Source organism: Phaethon aethereus (assembly GCF_964289735.1).
Source record: "Phaethon aethereus genome assembly, chromosome: 7".
NCBI classification, from domain to species: domain Eukaryota; kingdom Metazoa; phylum Chordata; class Aves; order Phaethontiformes; family Phaethontidae; genus Phaethon; species Phaethon aethereus.
In genome coordinates this window covers 11,088,612-11,107,357 of record NC_138583.1, presented here as the reverse complement: position 1 = coordinate 11,107,357, position 18,746 = coordinate 11,088,612, and the positions used below count along the sequence as shown (strand labels likewise).

General features: G+C 38.5%; 1 protein-coding gene across 2 annotated transcripts in view; it reads right to left on the bottom strand.

Moving 5' to 3' along the window:
- Nucleotides 1–2,502: 2,502 nt before the first annotated feature.
- Nucleotides 2,503–18,746, bottom strand: part of LDB3 (LIM domain binding 3) — a gene marked incomplete at both ends in the record, with an annotated part of 75,550 nt that continues 59,306 nt past the window's right edge. The window contains 5 exons of one of the 2 annotated variants that reach the window (XM_082002166.1): nucleotides 2,503–2,599; nucleotides 6,470–6,506; nucleotides 7,474–7,643; nucleotides 14,094–14,297; nucleotides 17,787–17,809. In XM_082002166.1, coding sequence (XP_081858292.1) covers nucleotides 2,503–2,599; nucleotides 6,470–6,506; nucleotides 7,474–7,643; nucleotides 14,094–14,297; nucleotides 17,787–17,809 — 531 coding nt within the window. The remainder of the gene's footprint in view (nucleotides 2,600–6,469; nucleotides 6,507–7,473; nucleotides 7,644–14,093; nucleotides 14,298–17,786; nucleotides 17,810–18,746) is intronic. The other variant, XM_082002165.1, reaches the window with a different exon arrangement.

Genomic DNA, 18,746 nt, shown 5'->3' with positions numbered 1-18,746 from the left:
ATCTGATCAAACTATGCTTTTCTGATTATTACAAAAATGCCTTTAAAAATAACATTAAGTGTAAACATTGAGATATAATCTAGACATTTTCTTTTCCATTATAATACATGCACTAGGACTATTTGAAACAAATAGTATCTGTATTATGTTCATAAAACATTAAGGATACACAACTCCTATTTAAGTGAAAACACTGTATTCAGAAAACCATTTAATTTGGTTGAAAATCAGAACTGGAAGATTTTTTGCTTAGGTACATTTGACATATATGGAAAAAAGTTAATTGCTTATTGATATTTTAAATTCTATCAAAATTTCCCATATATAGATAAAATTCACACACTCTGAACCAAAGTTTGATCTTAGCAACATTCAGGAAAAGTTAAAAGTGTTGCTCTTACTTCATGCAGTTATGCTATTTTCCACAGGCGCTAACAGGATGGTATGATCAGAATCTGTTTGTGTTCCCATAAGGAAAATATAAATGAATGTTGTGTATTAAATGGCAAGCTTACTGAATTGCTATGGTACTTAGATAAGAAAAGTGAATTTTAAGAGGAACTAGTGCTCATATACTCTTAAATAATACTTAAACATTACTATCTTTTTTTAAAAGTATGACAGATAGAAATTTTTTTTTTCTTTAAACACTCCAGGATTTGGTTGATTCATGCAAAATCCTCCATAAACGGAAGCTTTTCCTTCCTTCTACAACACAGAAAACCAATGGGAGTTTGAATGAACCTTGTTCTTCTATGGAGTGCGGATATAAATTCCAGATGCTTGGAAGCAGCAAAAAGTGTAAGAGTTTCAATCTAATCTCATGCACTAATCTCTTCGTTCATAATTACTGCTACCAGATAAAGGTACATAATTTGCAGTTTATAGGTTTGGTTTTTTCTTTTTCTACATTATTGAGGGCTGTAGGCAAGGCTGTAGGAGTCAACCTTCCATTGCAGAGACCAGTGTTTTATCACCAGAAACTTTTGCTTCTATCAATGCTAAGGACTCCTAATGCAGATTGATGAGGGCTAACATCAACTGCTTCTATGGAAACCACAAAGAGTTTAATTTAGTTGGATTTTTTGTTTCATCTAATGATCAGAGCATAAACTAGAAAGGGAAGTGACATTGCTCTTGGAGTACTTCAAACAGAAAATAGAAGTATTTGGAGGCCTTTGGTATAGGTTTGCCATATCTTGAGTGACACAACTTAAATGCAAACCCTTGTTGTAAAGTTGAAACAAAAGGCTCCCATTCTAGGCACCAGCAATGTCTCAAGTGCCTTTGCCATGGGCACAAATTAATACATTATTGCCAGAGAATGCATATTATTCAAATGGAAATGCTAATAGATCTTTTCAATAGGTTGTCATCTAACATCTATTAATTATGCTTTGTTTTCATTCACACCTAATACAATATTTGTTCATTTGTGTTGTTGTTTCAGCTGCTTTGTCAGGTTTATTCTAATGGAGATACCTATAATTCTTACTGACCTTTAAGTTAATAGGGGAAAGCTTTTTGACCAAGTTTTCTATTGTGGGAAGAAAAGTTCTTTCAATAATCAGTTGAGGAGTTATTGTTTTAAAACAGAATAAAGTACTGTGTAAAACAGGCACATAATTGTTTTAGTTTTAAAACCTTTTATTTCAGATAAAGCATGCTGCTATATACAGAAAAAAATGTGGGTCAAAGCAAGAGCAATACAGAATGGGCAACATATTCCTTAAAACTTACATATTGCTTAAAACTTAAAAGATGTTTTTAAAAACTTCAGTGCACCAGTAGTACTATATATTCTTCTTACTCTTAAGTCACCTCTAGCAAAATGTCATTTCCTCACAGAACCCGAGTAACTACAGCTATCTCTAGCTTTCATATGACAAATTCAGGTTTCCAACAGAAAACTTGCAGCAATAGTTTCAGCAAATTACTTCTACCAGTATAATATATCGAAGAAATATAACTTCACATTGCTATTATCTTATTTCAAATGGCATAATTCAACCATGCAACCTAAGCGTGTTGTACGTTTAGCAAAGTCTAGGCCAGGCTCAGTCAGTTTTCCTTTTCATCTTTCTTTCTCCTACTTAATTATCTTTACAGCAGTAAAACTCAGTGAAAGTGTCATTCCTCTTCCTCCTAAAGTATTACTGTCAATAACTTCCTTCTCATTTTCTTCTCGAATTAAAGTCAAGAGAGTACAATAGTGATGTTGTCCTGTATACTGAAGGTACATTTGATATAGTAAAGGACAGAAGCTAATCTACTTTATAACGAAGAACATGAACCGGGTTGTATCATTATTTTTACTTTTGGTGACAGTGAATGGATACCAGGCTAACAACAGAAATCTACAGAAGACAGGCACTCAGAGAAAGGCCCGAGCAGTAAGTCTTTCCTGTGTGTGTGACACTCTTAGGCTCTAACTCAGGACAGCAGTTAATTTTTTTTCCTGTAATTCTCTGTCTCATGTATTTGCCTGCTAGATGTGGGCTTTTAACTTTTAACATTAAGGATTTGCGCTGATAGGCCGTGATGCCAGTTGCGCAATTTGGCAAAGCGTGGGCTGTTACGTTCCGTTTCAAACCTTTCCCTGTGGCATGAAAAGAGAGAGAGAGAGAGAGAGAAAGAAAGAAAGAAAGACAGACAGACAGAGACAGAGGGGGAAGAGAGAGACACACACACAGAGAAGAAAGGAGGGAGAAAGAAAGGGGTTAGGGACCATGGCTACCACTCCCCTGCCTTATAACTAGGGCAATGGCAGTTTATTTGGATTTTTTCCTCAGCTTTCAAATCAGCGCAAAGAAGACTGGATGATCCTTTTTGGACTGTATATGAAAGGTTTTGCAGTTGTTCATTTCTGAGAAGTAACTTGATATAATTTCATATTCTTTGACTTGTACTTAGTAATGCAGGGCTGCTTTTGCTAGAAATGTAGTGTAATCCCATTGTTTTCCTGCCAGCAGATTCTCTCAGCTTTTCTCTCCCTCCCCCCAGCTGAGCAGTCAGTGAAAGTTAACTCCATACAAGAGCAAAATTAATGCAACTATTTTCCATTCTGTAGTACCTAGGTCAGCCTATATATATATATATATATCCTGCTGTCCTTCCTGTGAGGATCATCAGACACAAGTTTCAGCAGTGCTTTTCTATAGCTTTTCTCAGCGTGAGTATAAATGTTGACATTTGCATAAATATTTCTGGTCATTTGTGCCAAAAAGCAGAATAACGTGGGATTTTCAAAGCACAGTCCCATGAAGTATTGGCCACCTCCTGCGAGCACCCCTAGCTGCCTTTGACTGCAGGCTGGGTTACTCAAGCAAGTTGTAAGCAGTGTTCAGTACCTCTCAGGATTTAATCTTTTCTAGATGTTCTATAGTTTAAGTTCAGGTTTTGGAAATGAGAAGGGGAAGGAGGAGGATGTGGGATGAGAGCAGAGTCAAGGAGAAGTATATCAAACAGAATGGAAAATAAAATGTTATTTGCAAAACGTGTGTGATTCATTGCAAACAAGGTAATTTCCCCCTCATTATTTACACACAAAATGCAAGACAATTGTGTTAATGCAGCAGAACTTGAGAGTGAAACCAGCCAAACAGAAATGAACAGACTGGGCTGGTTTTACTCCTCAGGCTGAAGAAAGGACAAAACAATAAACAGAGTAAATGCCAACAGATTCAGTGATATTTCTAAATCTTCTGTTCCTAATAACACAGTGTCATGCAAGTAACACTCCTAAAGCACTCTTGATGTATGACTTCTCAAATGATCTTCTACACTTTTAAGTAATTAAAAAGATATAAAGTATTCCTAGCTGAAATGCTGAAACTCCATGATGGCGTTTTTTCAAGTTACACTGGAGCATGCTAGCTACAGTGGATCTTCCAGGAAATTTAAGAATTCCCTTACTGCTTTAAAGATATACCACTCCATTCAAGGAAAAGGTATTCAGAAACAACTGTCTGGCTTGAAATGGATACCATCTTTCCGGAAAATATTCTATAACAATCATCACAACAGCAATGGAACGTTTTCATAGCAAGTTATAATCTCTCTTCAAAATAGCAGTAGCATGAGCAAAGGACAGCCAAGCAATGTGTTCATTAATATTAAAGGAATGTTCTGCCACCTGAAAATTCCCAAGCTGTATGGATTCTGTTCAGAGCGTATGTCATGCAGTTAGAAGCAGCAATGTAGAAGTGATTATTTTTATGTAAAACAGTTCTGCCAAAAATATGCTACATTTTTAAAAAAATTTTTTTCAATTTTCTTCCCCAAGAGTTTGGAAGAAACCTGATCACCATCTCATGCAGTTCTTGCTTACGGCACTGAAGACCTGACACGAAAAGACAAGAGAAAGCACCAGAGAGAGATCGCTCACAGCATGACCTGAGAACAAAATTCCCCACACTGTGAAATCTCTGGCACTCCAAGTTTTGGAACATGAAGGGTCTTTCCAGAACGCCAGCACAGTGTAGGATTAATGCAACAGTGAATCTGGCAAAACCCAGGTTCCACAGTTCCATGGAAACCTTTTGCTTTCAGGAGCTCAGCAAGCCTTCCAGGTGCTCCCAGACTGGGGGCCTAGAGAAAGGTGTGGTTGTACAGCTGGCTGGAGTAGATACTGAAGAGGAGTTGCTACTCCATTGCTGTGCTGGAAGAGTGGAGTTAAAGTATGGATTCTGTGCCCCTGACATAGGTCCTTCCATCCTTCACATAATCAGAAGTGGCAGGGGCCTTGCCAAAAGATGAAACAGAAGGGGCCCAACAGGCCCAGAAGAGTAGCATATGATGGATGCCATGCATGACCAGGGCTCTTGCTACGAAATCTGCAGTGGAGAGTGTGCAACATCTGAGGTAGGTACCAAGCCACCAAGATGGGGCAAGCACTATCAGGTAGGTAGGAAGGAGACCCCATTTCATTCCTTGCACCAGAGCTCATGCCAATTGCACTGTACCTGCATACCTACTTAATATATGTTGCCTTCTGCCTCTACTATCGATGAATGCCCTTAAACCTCTTTAGGTAATAAGCAGTGCCTAAAAAGACTCATAAGCATAACTGTCCTTATAAAAAAAAGGGTAACAGTGATACCTCAAATTGGCAGAAAATGTGCAAAGCACAGTGCATACAATAATGTACTTTAAGTTACATTGAATAGAATGTGCAATTCACACGTGTTGAGAATTATTTTCAACATCTGATAGCACATTAAGTTTCCAATATCTAGTATTTTCCAAAGCCATAGATTACAGCCATAAAGTTTATTTCTTTAAAACAACATATTACTCTCAGATGTATATGGGGGACTGTTAAGTTCAGCACAGCACTTTAAATCCCATCATTATAAGGATTATGCACAGTACATTTAATAAGAATTAGGCTTGCACATTTGAGGGAAGAAATAAAACCATGAGGGATGTAATGTCAAGCCTGATGTTTCAGCACCTTGCTAAGAGCTTTGATGAACTGCAGTGGAAGGTTTATAGCAAACATAAACTGAAAGTATACTTGTATTTTCACAGGGAAGATGACAGACATCTTTCTCACTGATTCAACCCTTGTAACTTGCACTGTGATCAAAAGCTCAGAACCTTTATAGAAGCCACATGGCAGTAGAAAAAGAAAGGAAGAAGATTGCGTTTCAAATGCACCCTAAGCCCAGCCAGCAGCTTAGAGTAGCTAACCTGATACAGGGATTTAAAGTATGCAAAACAGAAAATCAGGCTTGCATGCAGGATGCTCCAGTTCAACTGCAGTTTTTAAGCTCAGCATAAGACTCTCTAAGAAATGGATTTCCTGGCTACGCAGGACAACATAAGGTGATCATGATAAATCTTTAATTCCCTATTATATCACTGAATATACCCACTTTTTCCAGTGTTTTTGGTAGGTGCTATGAAACAGATACATTTATCCACTAGCAAAAGCAGTCCTGTGCTTCCATATTTGACAAATTCGGGTTATATTTATTCCAAACAAAACATAAGGAAATGATTATGGATATGGGTGGAAACAACTCCTTTACTGTATCATTTCAGGAGAATCAAATGTCAAACATAGGGTCATCCAAATAAATTGCTCACAGATTTCAGTGCTATCACAACATTATATATTTTCATCCAGTTACACAATCAAGTAGTTACGCAGGGCTTGGTGTAGGAACTCATAGCAGTCATACACCCAGTAAAGTACACAAAAGTTGCATGCACAGAGAGCTTTCAGATTTGAACACACGCTTCAGGAATTTTGCACTGACTTTCCTAAAAACATGCCCATTTGTTATCCTTTTCATTCAAATGCCTCTCACTGACAGCATTTTAATTTTAGTGATTTTTTAAGTAAACATATTAGAATAATTTGAGACAAAAAATAATAATGTACATTCATATTAATACCGGTTTAAAACATCGTATGGTTATCAGCAAGAGAGAGCCATATTTTTCACAAGGAGTTGCCTACCTTGACCTCCTCAGGGCTTCTTCATCTGGATCTTGCACTGCAGGCAAAAAATGTTTCAGTTAAAAGAGAAAGGAAGACTAGGCTTTATGATGAAATTACAAGTTCTTTAGAAACATATCAAAAGCCTATCTAAAGGTGCATTCATGCTGACTTTGCAGCAGCAGATTTTGTAAAAACAGCATGAAGAAAAGCAGCTCCCTAGAGCTAGGAAGAAGGATGCTAGTAGGAAAGTAGCTATCACAACTACCTCCTCGTTCATTTATTATCAGTTTCACAGCTGTAGGCAGTGATTCTACAGAGAGGGCCTGCTGTTCTGTAGGAAAGCATGAGAGGCAGCAGCAGATTCCTATGAGGAGGAAATACTAAGTATTTCCCCCTGGTGAGGGAAACGTCCCTGAACTTAGTTCTCTCTATATCAGAAACAAGCTCTGAGGTTAGTACCAGGTGGTCAGAAAAACATTTCCATAGGCAACAAGCAACAAAGTTCAAGCTCCCATGACATTCACCCATGGCAGGTCTAGGTTTAGATAACAGAGCTGATAGAACCATCAGTTCAATACAGATGGTGTTCCATGAGTTGTTTTGACCTCCAGAAGTCACTTTTATAAAAGGCTCTTACAGGAGACATAAGTTGTCTAATGAATGGACAGCTTTGTATGTCTAGGCTGCTGGAAAATGAAAGATTACCCTACTGAGATTTGATTTGTCAGTAAGAAGAAGTACGGGGTCACAAATGCTCTTTTACTGTATGTCTGTTATACTTTTATGGTGAGACCCCTGGCAGATCAAATAATTTTCTTCATAAAGCATAAGGTGAGAGCGAACACTTTGATTTCCTCGTTCCCTCAAGTTACATCCAGGGTTGTCTGATCCTAGCCCTCACTGACAATGACTGCAAGCTGGACATCAGTATTCCTTGAGTATAGGTTGCTAATAATGGGGTAAGAAAATAAAGACATGAATCTAAAATCAGGATGAGGGAAGTGTTTTGATATTCAACTTACTGTACTCTGTTCCAGTCATCTGGGCAAGGATGCGGAAAGACCTAGACTGCAGATTGGCAGAACGGCGACTCCAGTCTTCGGTTTCATCTTCAGGCTTGTTCTGAGTTTTAAGCACAGCCTGATACACCGGAGAGGCACTGTCTACATGAGGATCTTTAATAGGAAGGGCACTGCAATTCAGAAAATGAAACACTGTGAAACAGCACATCCCAACCTCTCTCTGGTCTTAGAGCTTCTCATGCAGAGTAACAGCAATCCAAACATGGCTTTGAAAAGACCACTTTTTAAAAAAAATACATAGGTCCGTTTTATGTGAATTAAGAATCTAATGGCTCATTCTGTCTTTGAAAAGGCCTGTTACCATTCAAATCTGCATATTCAAATCAGTGTGAAAATGCTTGGAAATGTCTGTTCATGATTCTTCAGCCAATGCAGCCACAAGCTTACAGAGGTTAGAGTAACATGTAGTGAAAAAAACATATTTTCTTGTAAAAATAACGTGGTAGGCTTTTATAGCTTTTTTCTAGAGGTGATTATTCTTTGCCAAACTCTGAATTAAACTTCCAGCTGCCATAACTCTGGGTTCATTGTCTACTACACATGTGAAGCATAAGAAGTCTAGACTTGCATACATATTTTGTATCTGAAATCTTTAACAACCGAATGTATCCCACAGTCCTACAACGTCTCTAATCACCTTGCAAAGTGATATATCCAGGAAGAAACTTCCAACTTCACACACCTAAAGTCAAAGCTACGAAGCTCTGTAGCAGGTGAGCTTACCTCTCTTTGATTTATCATGCAAGCTATAAACAGACTTAGTAACTTAATAGCTTTTTTTTCCCTGCAAAAGTAATTTCTGCATAGCATACAGTTAAATATTAACAGAGCTGCGGAGATACACACTGAGGGGATGATGTGTGCTTGGAGTAACTTGGCTCTATGACTTCTCTAAATACAAGGTCTATTTTTGAAGCGAGTGATTTATTGTAACAGCTTTAACATGCTATTCCATATAGAGCCTTGCAAGCAGCATGCTCGGCTTCATGAAAATTGAGAAATGGCTCTGTTAAAAGTAAAGGGCCATTTGGTCCAACTAAGTCACTGCTATAAAGTGCCTGGAGGAGTCACCTGCTATAAAAGTTGCGTCCTTGGCCCAGGCTCAAAGTTAGTGTTCTCTAAGATACCACTGGGCAGAGAAAATCTACAGAGAAGTTGGGTTTGGGATTTGAAAGCCCGAGATGAATTACAAAAAAGCCAAGAACCATGTCTGATATCCTACATACAGAAGTAACTTACACTGTAATAAAAAATATTACCAAGTAGTGCCTTAAATACCAGTATTTTCCAGCTGACACACTCCTCTTCTTCAGCACTCCATAATATACGCTGCTTTAATGGATTTGCACCTAGCAATAGCATGGGATGTGTTCTTCAAGTAAGACTGCATGGGGCTTAGAAACATGATGTGTTCTTATATATGCCATGGACCCAAAAGCACCCCATCTCTTGAGCATGCTTTTTTTAATTTATTAGAGGAATATTTATATTCCTCATAGCCCCCAGTATATGCAAACAACTCACTTTCTTGAGGACCCAGCAGGGCACAAAACCATGGGGGTTTTTTTTCGGGTTTTTTTTCCCATTTTTCAGTTATATGACTCAGCACAATCACCTACGTGATGGAGCACAGCTTAGAAAAAACCCTGACTCTTCAGTTTAAGATCTGCCACAAAACACAAAAGTTACGTAAAAAAGTCTCTCAGCGTGGAAGATGCCTCTAGGAGCAAGCAGCATTTACGAACTCCTTTTTTAGCTCATGTTTCCTAGACCACTATCTTTACAGTATCTAAACACTAGCAGGTATGGAAGGCATAATGTGGACTTATTTATTTTGGGAAGGGTGTGCCATCGGTGGCTTCCACTAGCGTTGCTCCTATGTGCACCAATGGACAAATTAGTGCCATCTCCTTCTTCAGAGGGAAGATGGGAGAGCGAGCAGTGGTCTTCCTCTTCTGGCCCTTCAGACACGGCAGAAGGGCTTGCTGAGGCAGTGCAGTGAGCGCAGCAGCGAGTTCTGCCTTCTGTTGACTTCATGCAGAAATAGTCCTTACATGGAACAGAGATGTTCCTGTAACACCAAACATACGTCTGTAATACCAAAAGTAAGTCAGCAACCCCCTTGTGACCATTCCGTGGCCACTGCTCACTCTTGGCTATGCTGAAAAGTTCTGTCACTGTAAAGGGTTGGTTGAAGTTCCCCAAAAAGTGACCCCGTTTTCCAGTTCCAGAGGCACTTCAGACCCATGTCCTCGGACTGACTAAGCACACAGCACCTTGCCCCGTGTCACTATCGGAGGTGACCGCCTGGTTTTGGCCAACAGTTAACTTTGTATCCCCAGACTTGCTTTTTAATCCTGCTGAAGCTTAAAAAACTGATGCGTGCAGTAGCAAATTTTGAGCTGCAGGCTGTTGCAGAGCAGGTAACAAACCACTGGATAGATAGTACTGCTGATTCCAGCCACGGACTGCTGTGGCAACGGCTGTGTGCAAGGCATGGACAGTTCAAATTCCTTTGTTTAAGTCCTGTTCTGATGTTATGACAAATATACAAAAAAGCAGTTGAAAAGTGTATGTATAGATATGCCATTAGCTCAAAGGCAGTTAAAAAACGCTAGAGGCTGGACCACAAATTTCACAGCAGCAGTGTGTGGCAGTAATATGACATACTAATATCCTCATGGTAGATGATTAAGGCAGGAAATGGAGCTTGGTGAATTAACCTTCCCTAGCAGAGTGAAACAGGCTCATACAAATTGAACTAAATTAATGCAATACATTGGAATATTTCCAGCTTTGTCTTTAATCCAACAGGCCTTTTTTTTTTTTTTTTAATCATAATTATATTGTAGGTGGGTAACTAGGACATATGAGCCGCTCAGCATGGAAGTGTAAAATAGAGCGTACCGCTGATTACGAGCATTTTGTAAACCTAAATGTGACCATTGATTCTTACAGACAGCCTAAAGATGCACGTAACCATGTTAATACCTCTGTTATACCTCTTCTTAATTTAATTTTTTTTCCATCTGGGTGTGTATGTGCAGAAATATCATGCATCTTTAAGCATATTACTTTAAATTGATGTTACTGAAAAAAAAAAAATTCTTCCCAAATGGGTTAGAGCTTTTGAGGGTTTTGCATATTATAGCCTAAGGTATTTTAGTAGGATTCAATAAAAAAAAAGTCCCCCTTTTTCACAACAACATCCAAGTCACACGTTATTAACATTACAGCAAGCCAGTCAAACCTCTTTGAATAAGTAGCAATGTGATTTTTTTTTTTTCTTGGAATTCATTATAAACTATGGTTTACCATGTGAATCACTCCCTGGAGTCATTATTCAGATTTAACTTAAGTAGATAATAAGTAAAAGCTTAGGAACACTGCCGTGTTCTACCCCTGATACAGACATATAACAAAATAGTGTAACTTTGCATATTAGACTGATTCAACTATTAAAAAAAGCTCTAAGAGGTAAAAAACCCAACAACCCAACAAACAAAGAGTTCATGCAGAGTGCTAAATTTTGCAGCCAGATAGACTTACTGTAGAGGATACACAAGATTTTAGTTTGTACAATCACATTCTTGATTCTGCTACTAGAACTGTTAGATCTTCATTCTGATAACGTTGTTGGATTTATGTCTACTTACACAACTTGTGAATTTGGCTAAAACTGCTTAATGGAATTTAGGGGAGGTTTGACAGAAATGTACTTGAAATGTACTGACCGCGTGGTTTTACTGCAACCAACTCTTGGTTCTTGGTATAGCAAAATCAATTGAAACAAAGCCACATAGAGTGAGAAATGATATGAAGTCAGGGCATTTTCTACCAGGCAATTTTTTCTGCCTTTAAGTTCCAGCATGAGGTCTGAATAACTGCAGTATAAATAATTTAGATGCTTTTCTTTGTGTTTTCCATGGTGATTCAGTACATGTGGGTTATTTTCTAAGTGACATGAGCCTGATTCTGACCTCACTGACCTAAGTTAAACATCACTGATTTCAAATGGACAAACTAGAAAATTAATTCTTATCTTAAGCCTGTCTACTCTTCATCACAGATAAAAGAAGTAATCAGTGTTTCCAGCTATTGTCTGCCAAAAAGAACAGAAGCCCTTTAGATCTGCAGTCTGAGTATGCTTACACATACACCTTGTGGCTTCAGGGCTTATCTCTAAGGCAAAATGAAAAGCCCAAAGAAGAGTAATTAAGTCCTGGAATGAAATTATAGGCAGAGGATAGAGACAAAATGAATCGGTACACAATTTGGTCTGCTTTTATATGACAAATTTCTCAGACAAATATTTCTGCATTAAGCATAATCATATCTCAGACTTGATCAACTAAGCAAACTAAAGAACATCCTCAGTTTCCACTGCAAATTAAAGTTCAGAATATCCCAGAGGTCAAAGCAACACCTTAAGGAAATGAGTTACAGGTTTAATCAAATGACTATCTGTCAATGCATAGGCTGCTGTTACATCAGCACAAACCTTGCCTTTACATCTAGATTAAAAATGCTGTGTTAATTGTAATAAAACAATCTACTGAGAAAATTGTTTAGCCACTAAGTAAGAGTTTAAAAAAAGGAAGTTAAAAAACAGTCTGTAGCTCACAGCACAGTAGATTTGGAGAGTCCACTGCACCTGACTGCAAGTGGGAATAGAAACATTAGTTTCTTTTGGGGCCAGGTCGACGTTAGGCTTAGGAGTCACATTCCAAAATGAAGGAAAAGCTTAAACGGTAGTTTATATAGTGGATCTTGCAGAAAAACTTCTTTTGCAGCATTACAGGGGAGAACATAGTCATGGAGCTGTCTGCAAAGAACAATGTTCCACTAGAACCTTTGATAGAAAAGGATTAATGGAAATAATAATCTCATTTCAAAAACACCCATGCGATAGGTGGATTCCATGTTTAAAATGAGAAAAAAGGTTAGTACAGAGCTTTTTGCTAGTGGTGTTTAACACAGCTCTTGCTGCTACTGGTGTAACGACTCAACAGTCCATGAAAATCTGTTTATTTTTTATCTATGTATCCTTTCATTTGGCTCTTTTCAAGACATATGTATATACTAATATAATTTATTACCACCTTATGATTTATGATTCAAGCCTCTCTATTCAGATTCTTTACGTCATAATTCCACATGTTAAGACAAATCCCTAAGCCCCTTGGAAAGTGTGCTAATCTTCCAGTTCTAGCTGCACTCCTTGGACTTCTCTCACCCTTTCTGGAGTTTTCTAGAAAGGGCATTTTCAGCTCCCCACACACAGTGTGTTTTTATCTCTTCCACAGGTGGGAAAAGATCATGATATCAGTCTTCCAGTCCAGCAGAGCTGCTCCTGTGATTGGAACTGCATTTGAGAGATTCTTTTAATGTGCTGTTTATAAAATGGAAACAATCCATGTGCTCAGCAGCGAAACTTTAAAACCATCTGATCATTTAAATAGGTAAAATTTAAAAACAGTACTATTTGCATTATATAGTATTACAGCATTTCATAGAAAATGCCAATATATCATAAAATGTCTCATATAATCCATGCCTATGAAAGATGTGAACCATTATAGAGAACATGGATAGAATGAACTTCTTTCATTCTACTTTGCTAATTGGAAATATGAGGCTGCTTACACCTGTGGAGATTCACTGAGGGTCAAAACCAACTAAAGGTATTGTTTGGGATCCATCATTAGGGTCACTTGTGATGAACAACAGAATAATATTGGTGCAAAAAAAAAAAGAATACATAAAAAAGAAATGTCTGGTGAAAGGGAGCACAAGCAAATATATAAAACATCTGCATTTTGAACAAGCCTGCAGCTAACATACTGAAAAGAAACTATGTTCAAGTGCCTTGCTATACCTATATTTTGGTGTCACATGAAAAGAAGGTAAGTTCTATTCTGGGTAGAAAGATACCCAATAAGAGAGAAACCTGGCTACACTCATCGCATATGTAATTTCAGTTAAGTCATAACAACTGTGGATAAGTTTATCAGATAAGATTACCAGAAACATGCATGGGAAAAGCAGAATTATTAAAGATCAACGGATTCTGCCATAGTCTAAAGGATACGTGTAAGACACATATACGGTATGTAAGCTAGGGAGAGCACAGCGCGCCATTCCGAAGAATAAAACAGTAGCCAGTACTAAATAAATATGTTGCATTCTTCACGTATAAATAAAAGTTCCCTCCCCTTTTCCCATTTGCGAGTTATGCATATAATACAGCAGTTATTACAAACATGGTCATCAGAAATGAAAAGCCATCCAATAGCACACAGCACTAGGTCTATTTTTGTGGGCTTTACCAGTTTTAGGAAGAATACCAGAAAAGAAATGTTACATTTTCTAACTATCCATCCTTTTAACTTCAAAACGATAAAGTGCTTTCAAACACTGTCTAGGACTGATTTGTATGTTTGACACGTAAGATACTCCAGAAAAAAAAGAGTCAAGGAAGAGCTGCCATGTCATGCATGTAGGGACCATTAGATGTATCATGCAGAGAAAGAGCATTCCACACAAGGAAATAACCTTACCCAGCAAATTCTCCACCCTGGGCTTGTGCCTGTCCTGCAATTGCATCCATGATAGCATCTTGGGAGTACATGCTGATCGGGGTGTTATACTGGGCGTGAATTATAGTAGCCTTGCCGCCTAGGCCTTTCACCTCGATGGGTTTGTGTGTAGACAGGGCAGAGTCCTTCAGGACATTGGGGTTGAAACGCTCCGTGAACTCCGTGCTGGGTTATGCAAGAGTGAGGTTCGACAGGGAAGGGAGGGGAAGAAAGGAGAAAGGCGTGACCGTTAAGTGAGAGAAAAAGCACCAACGGAGGAATGTGCATGTCTGTTCATGGCATCTCACCACAAAAGCTCCTGGTCAGAGGGTGACAGACAACATAAGTAACAAGAGACAGTTAAAAGCTGGCTGCACTAATGGATGACATTTCTGTGTTGGTTCACAGATGTATAAAGAGAAAAAAAAGGTGAAATAGTTGTCATTGTATAAAAAATCATGACAGATCCCTAAATATTTATGTGATACTTAAATATATTAAAATTCTATATACATGTAAGTGTATACAAACACATATATACACACATGTATATATGCATGCCCGTGGATGTGCATACATACTGCACAGAATTCCCAGTTTATTCACTTCATCCATTCATTCTTTCAGAAGGGTCTTACAAAGTCCTAGAAAGTGCAACGGGGTGAACAGATGTTCGGTCCTCTATTATTTAGAAGGCTCCAGTACTTTCTGCCTGGATTATCAATCATAGTGAAATTTAGTATTTGCACCTTTTAATCTTCAAAGCTTTCCTGACAAAGACCAAATTTATCTTCCCAAAATCTCTGTACAGCCAGCCATAAGTGTTGCATTTATCATGCTCCATCTCAGATCAACATTGCAGTCAACGGGACAACTGCACTTGGAGGACTAGCTGCCATATTTTCCAGTGGCTCCATGAGGAAGGATTTTTATTTGAGATATTGAGCCATGAGCAAGTTAACTGAAGCTCCCATCACAACAGAACAAGCCAGCTTAATGTCAATCTCCAGCTGAAGAGCGGCTGGCTTCCTTGTAGTGCCTAGTTGTACATTGTCCTCGTCCTAGAGTTAGGACTGAGAATTGCCTGGAGTGTCAATGAGCAAGCTAAACCTCAGCTGTCACTCATGGAAGCAGCTGCTCTTCTCTAACCTCTGGGAGATCAGATGAATCTCTAGTCTGCTGTTCCTGTCCTGCCAGCAGCAGGAGGATGCCAGCAGTATAGATTTCATATGCTCACCAAACTGGGCGAAATGGAGAATTCTGTCCTTTGGGAAATAACGGATATTTCACAAAGGTTTCATTTTGAACTGAGTCCAAAAGCTGGAAATGGATATATCTCCCCCACAAGAGAAATTCTGAAAAATGTAATTACATTTAATTGGAACAATTTTCCTTTTCGGTTTAAAACCATTACTCTGTTAAGTTTATCAGCTTAAGCCTTTTGCTGAATTTTTTCATGTGACTGAAAACCAGCTTCCCCGGTTGGCAAGGGAACAATAGCGTGCCTGTCTGCCGTGGGTGAGCCCCAGAGGGTCAGCATTAAAACCAAACCCTCAACCTGGCATGGAGGAAAGAGGAAAATCAAGTAAAGCTGGCAGCCGTCTGACTTAATCTTCCAGAGATTCTCCAAGGTGATGTGCCACCTCTGAACCCAGCCAGGGGATTCCACTATGTTTTCAGCCTTTTGTTTGGTGGGATGCCCTGACTGAAGATGGACAGTAAGAGAGATGAAGTCACACGTCATTCAAAATAGAACATTAAACAGCCACATGCTCAAGGAAGAGAGGCAGAAATATGCACATGCTGTATGACAGCCACAGCCTCTAGTTACACACATCAATGTTTTAAGGGAGGGAACTGGGAAGCTGCATTATGCATTCAGAAAGTGAAAATCATGATTTTACAAAGACATTTTCACATTTAAAATATCTCTCCATTAACTATTCATCAACTATGACAATATTATCATTACACTGACATCATCTGTTGACGAGTGAGGTGCAGAGACGTGCAGGTTGTTACATGCTTGACTTTTCAGCACGCACATGCCTTACTTCAACAATGGTATCTCCTTTCTTTTTCATACCCTAAATGATCACATGATATTTACAAACACATGGGTCCTCGAGATCTTGAATTTAGTGTTCTCTTCCCCCCACACTGTTAGAAGTGTCAGAGAAATTCTAAACCCAAGATCTGAGAAGATTGTGTGAATGAAACGACAGAGGTTAAATATGCCACTTATAAAGAATGAAGTTCAAAGCAATTGGTTTCCACAATCAATTACAAAAATAAAAGGCAGTAATCTTAGAACAGCCGCAACTTCCCTAACAGTAGCAGCAGTAGTGATTTAGGCTTTCACTTGTGGTATTTAAACAGTTTCAGTGACGTCTTTTAAGAGGTTTTAGTCACATTACACATACCAAGGCAAAACTTTCACTGAAGTTAACAGGATTCCCATAAAAATAAGAGAAAAGGGTACAGATTTTTCAGCTGCAGAGTTTTCTTTGTCACTCTGGAAGTAAAGACAAGATATTAGTGCTTGTAAGGGGTGCTGTGCTCTAGGACGAAGTGACAGAGGTAAGACCCTAGGGACAGCTGGAGCACCTCTGCAAAACAAATAGGATTTTTCTACCAAGCTGGAAAAGGATCAGGAAAAATAAATCCCAAAGCAAGTAAGATTAAAAACACCCCTATAATGTGACTTAGAAGCACTAAGACAATTGTAACAATAATTATCAGTGTAAATTGGCCAGAGTTCATCGCTCCAAAGGAGTTACATCATTTGCATGACATCACACCCACATCTCATTAAAATCAACAGAGAATGCCAGATCAGTGTAAAACAGAGAATGCCAGATCAGTGTAAGTTATATGCATTAAATACTATTTCAACTTTATGTATTCTACTACTTCTAACCTTCTCTTGTCGGTTTAAATTTGACATTTAACTAAAACAATTATTTATTTTATGCTGAATTTAACCCAGTCTCTCCAGCAATTTCTGGACAACACTCAGTTCAGAGACAGAAAGCGGGAAGTTAGAGACAATCCTCTGCCCTTAGAAAACTAAAGATCAAAGCTGAGGACTCTGTGAACTTTCCTAAATAAAGCAGATAAATCACATTTTCAAATCAGTGGTTGCTTCTTGTTTGGGCAATATGCTTACTAAAGTAAATTACTTTTTAGATCTTTTCCATATCAGTATCTCACACCAACCTAAATTTGAACTTTAGTGGAGGGAGACTTTGGAAATTAATTTAATGTTGAGGTAAAACTACATCATTAATAATACACAAAAAAAGGCAGAGATAAGGCTGCCCAAATCCTGAAGGCACGAAGACTACTTAAAGAGTTAGGTGGAATTAAACCCGGACTGTAGAGACGAGAACGTCTGAAAGCGTTTATAGGAACTGACCAAGCTCAGGTGCCAACTCCTTTTGCAGCATTAGAACATCACCAAGAAATGCCGAACATGTGGCGTGCTTAGAAGGGAGCACCACTGGACACCAGTGGCAGCCCGTGACGCTTGCCATACCAGTAAGATTTAAAAAAAAATATTTCCACTTGCAAGCAGACACAGCAGGAACACAAGGGATCATGCTACCCCAGAATACAATCTTCACACATACAGCGTAACACAAATGTTTGGCACTATATAGAAGTGATACTAACTTGGCAGCAGTGTTGGTTACGACCTAAAAGAAGAGAAAGAGAACAAACAACATCAAAACCAACCAAACAGAAAAAGTCAATAGTTTTTAGAGTGCAAAGGGCAAAAGGTATTTACAAAAGCTTACCGAAGCTTTTGTCAGACCATCTGCAAATAAGAACAAAAAATACATGCCTGAAAACCCCAACATCACAGAATCACTAAGGTTGGAAAGATCATCCAGTCCAACCATCAAGTCCAACATGATTAAGGAAGGAAAAAACGTAAGGTTTATAGTTGATCCACAGGGTCTTAGTAGGGTACCATGGCATTTTGGCTGACCCCTGAACATGATTTTATTGCTACGCATCCCTAAAAGTACTATTATCAAAGCGTAGGGGAAGAAAGAAGCATTTGCAGTATATCCTCGTCTGAAAATAGCAAATGAGTGGTAGAGATTATATTCTTCCCTCAGATACTAAATATTCAGGGATGAAGTCTGTTCCCCTCAGGTTGCCCTCAGAGTTGGTATTGCAAGATTGATTTTTTTGGTCTTTTACATGCTGGAAGATATCCAAAGAACATATTGGTAGATGTTTTAAATCTAAAACTAAGGAAAATGCCTTTGTATTTAACAAACTATTGGCCTAAATCTGACTGTACCTACATTATGCCAACAGTGGTGTAAGCCAATTAATTTCAGAATAGTCATTCCCAATTTATTCCATGTGAAATGAAGCAAGTCTGTGCATTATGTGGTTTTTTTGGATATCCATATCAGGATATTTTATTCCATCTGGTATGTACACAGTATGAAAAAACATATGTTCATGCTACATCCTGCTTCACTCCATAAACAAGAAGTGACAGTGGCTTGCACAGCAATTCCAAAGAAACACAATACAAAACCCAACGTAGGCCTTACGCGGGCCAAAGCTGGGGGCGATGAGCACATAGTGCGCTCAGACAGAATATATTATTTG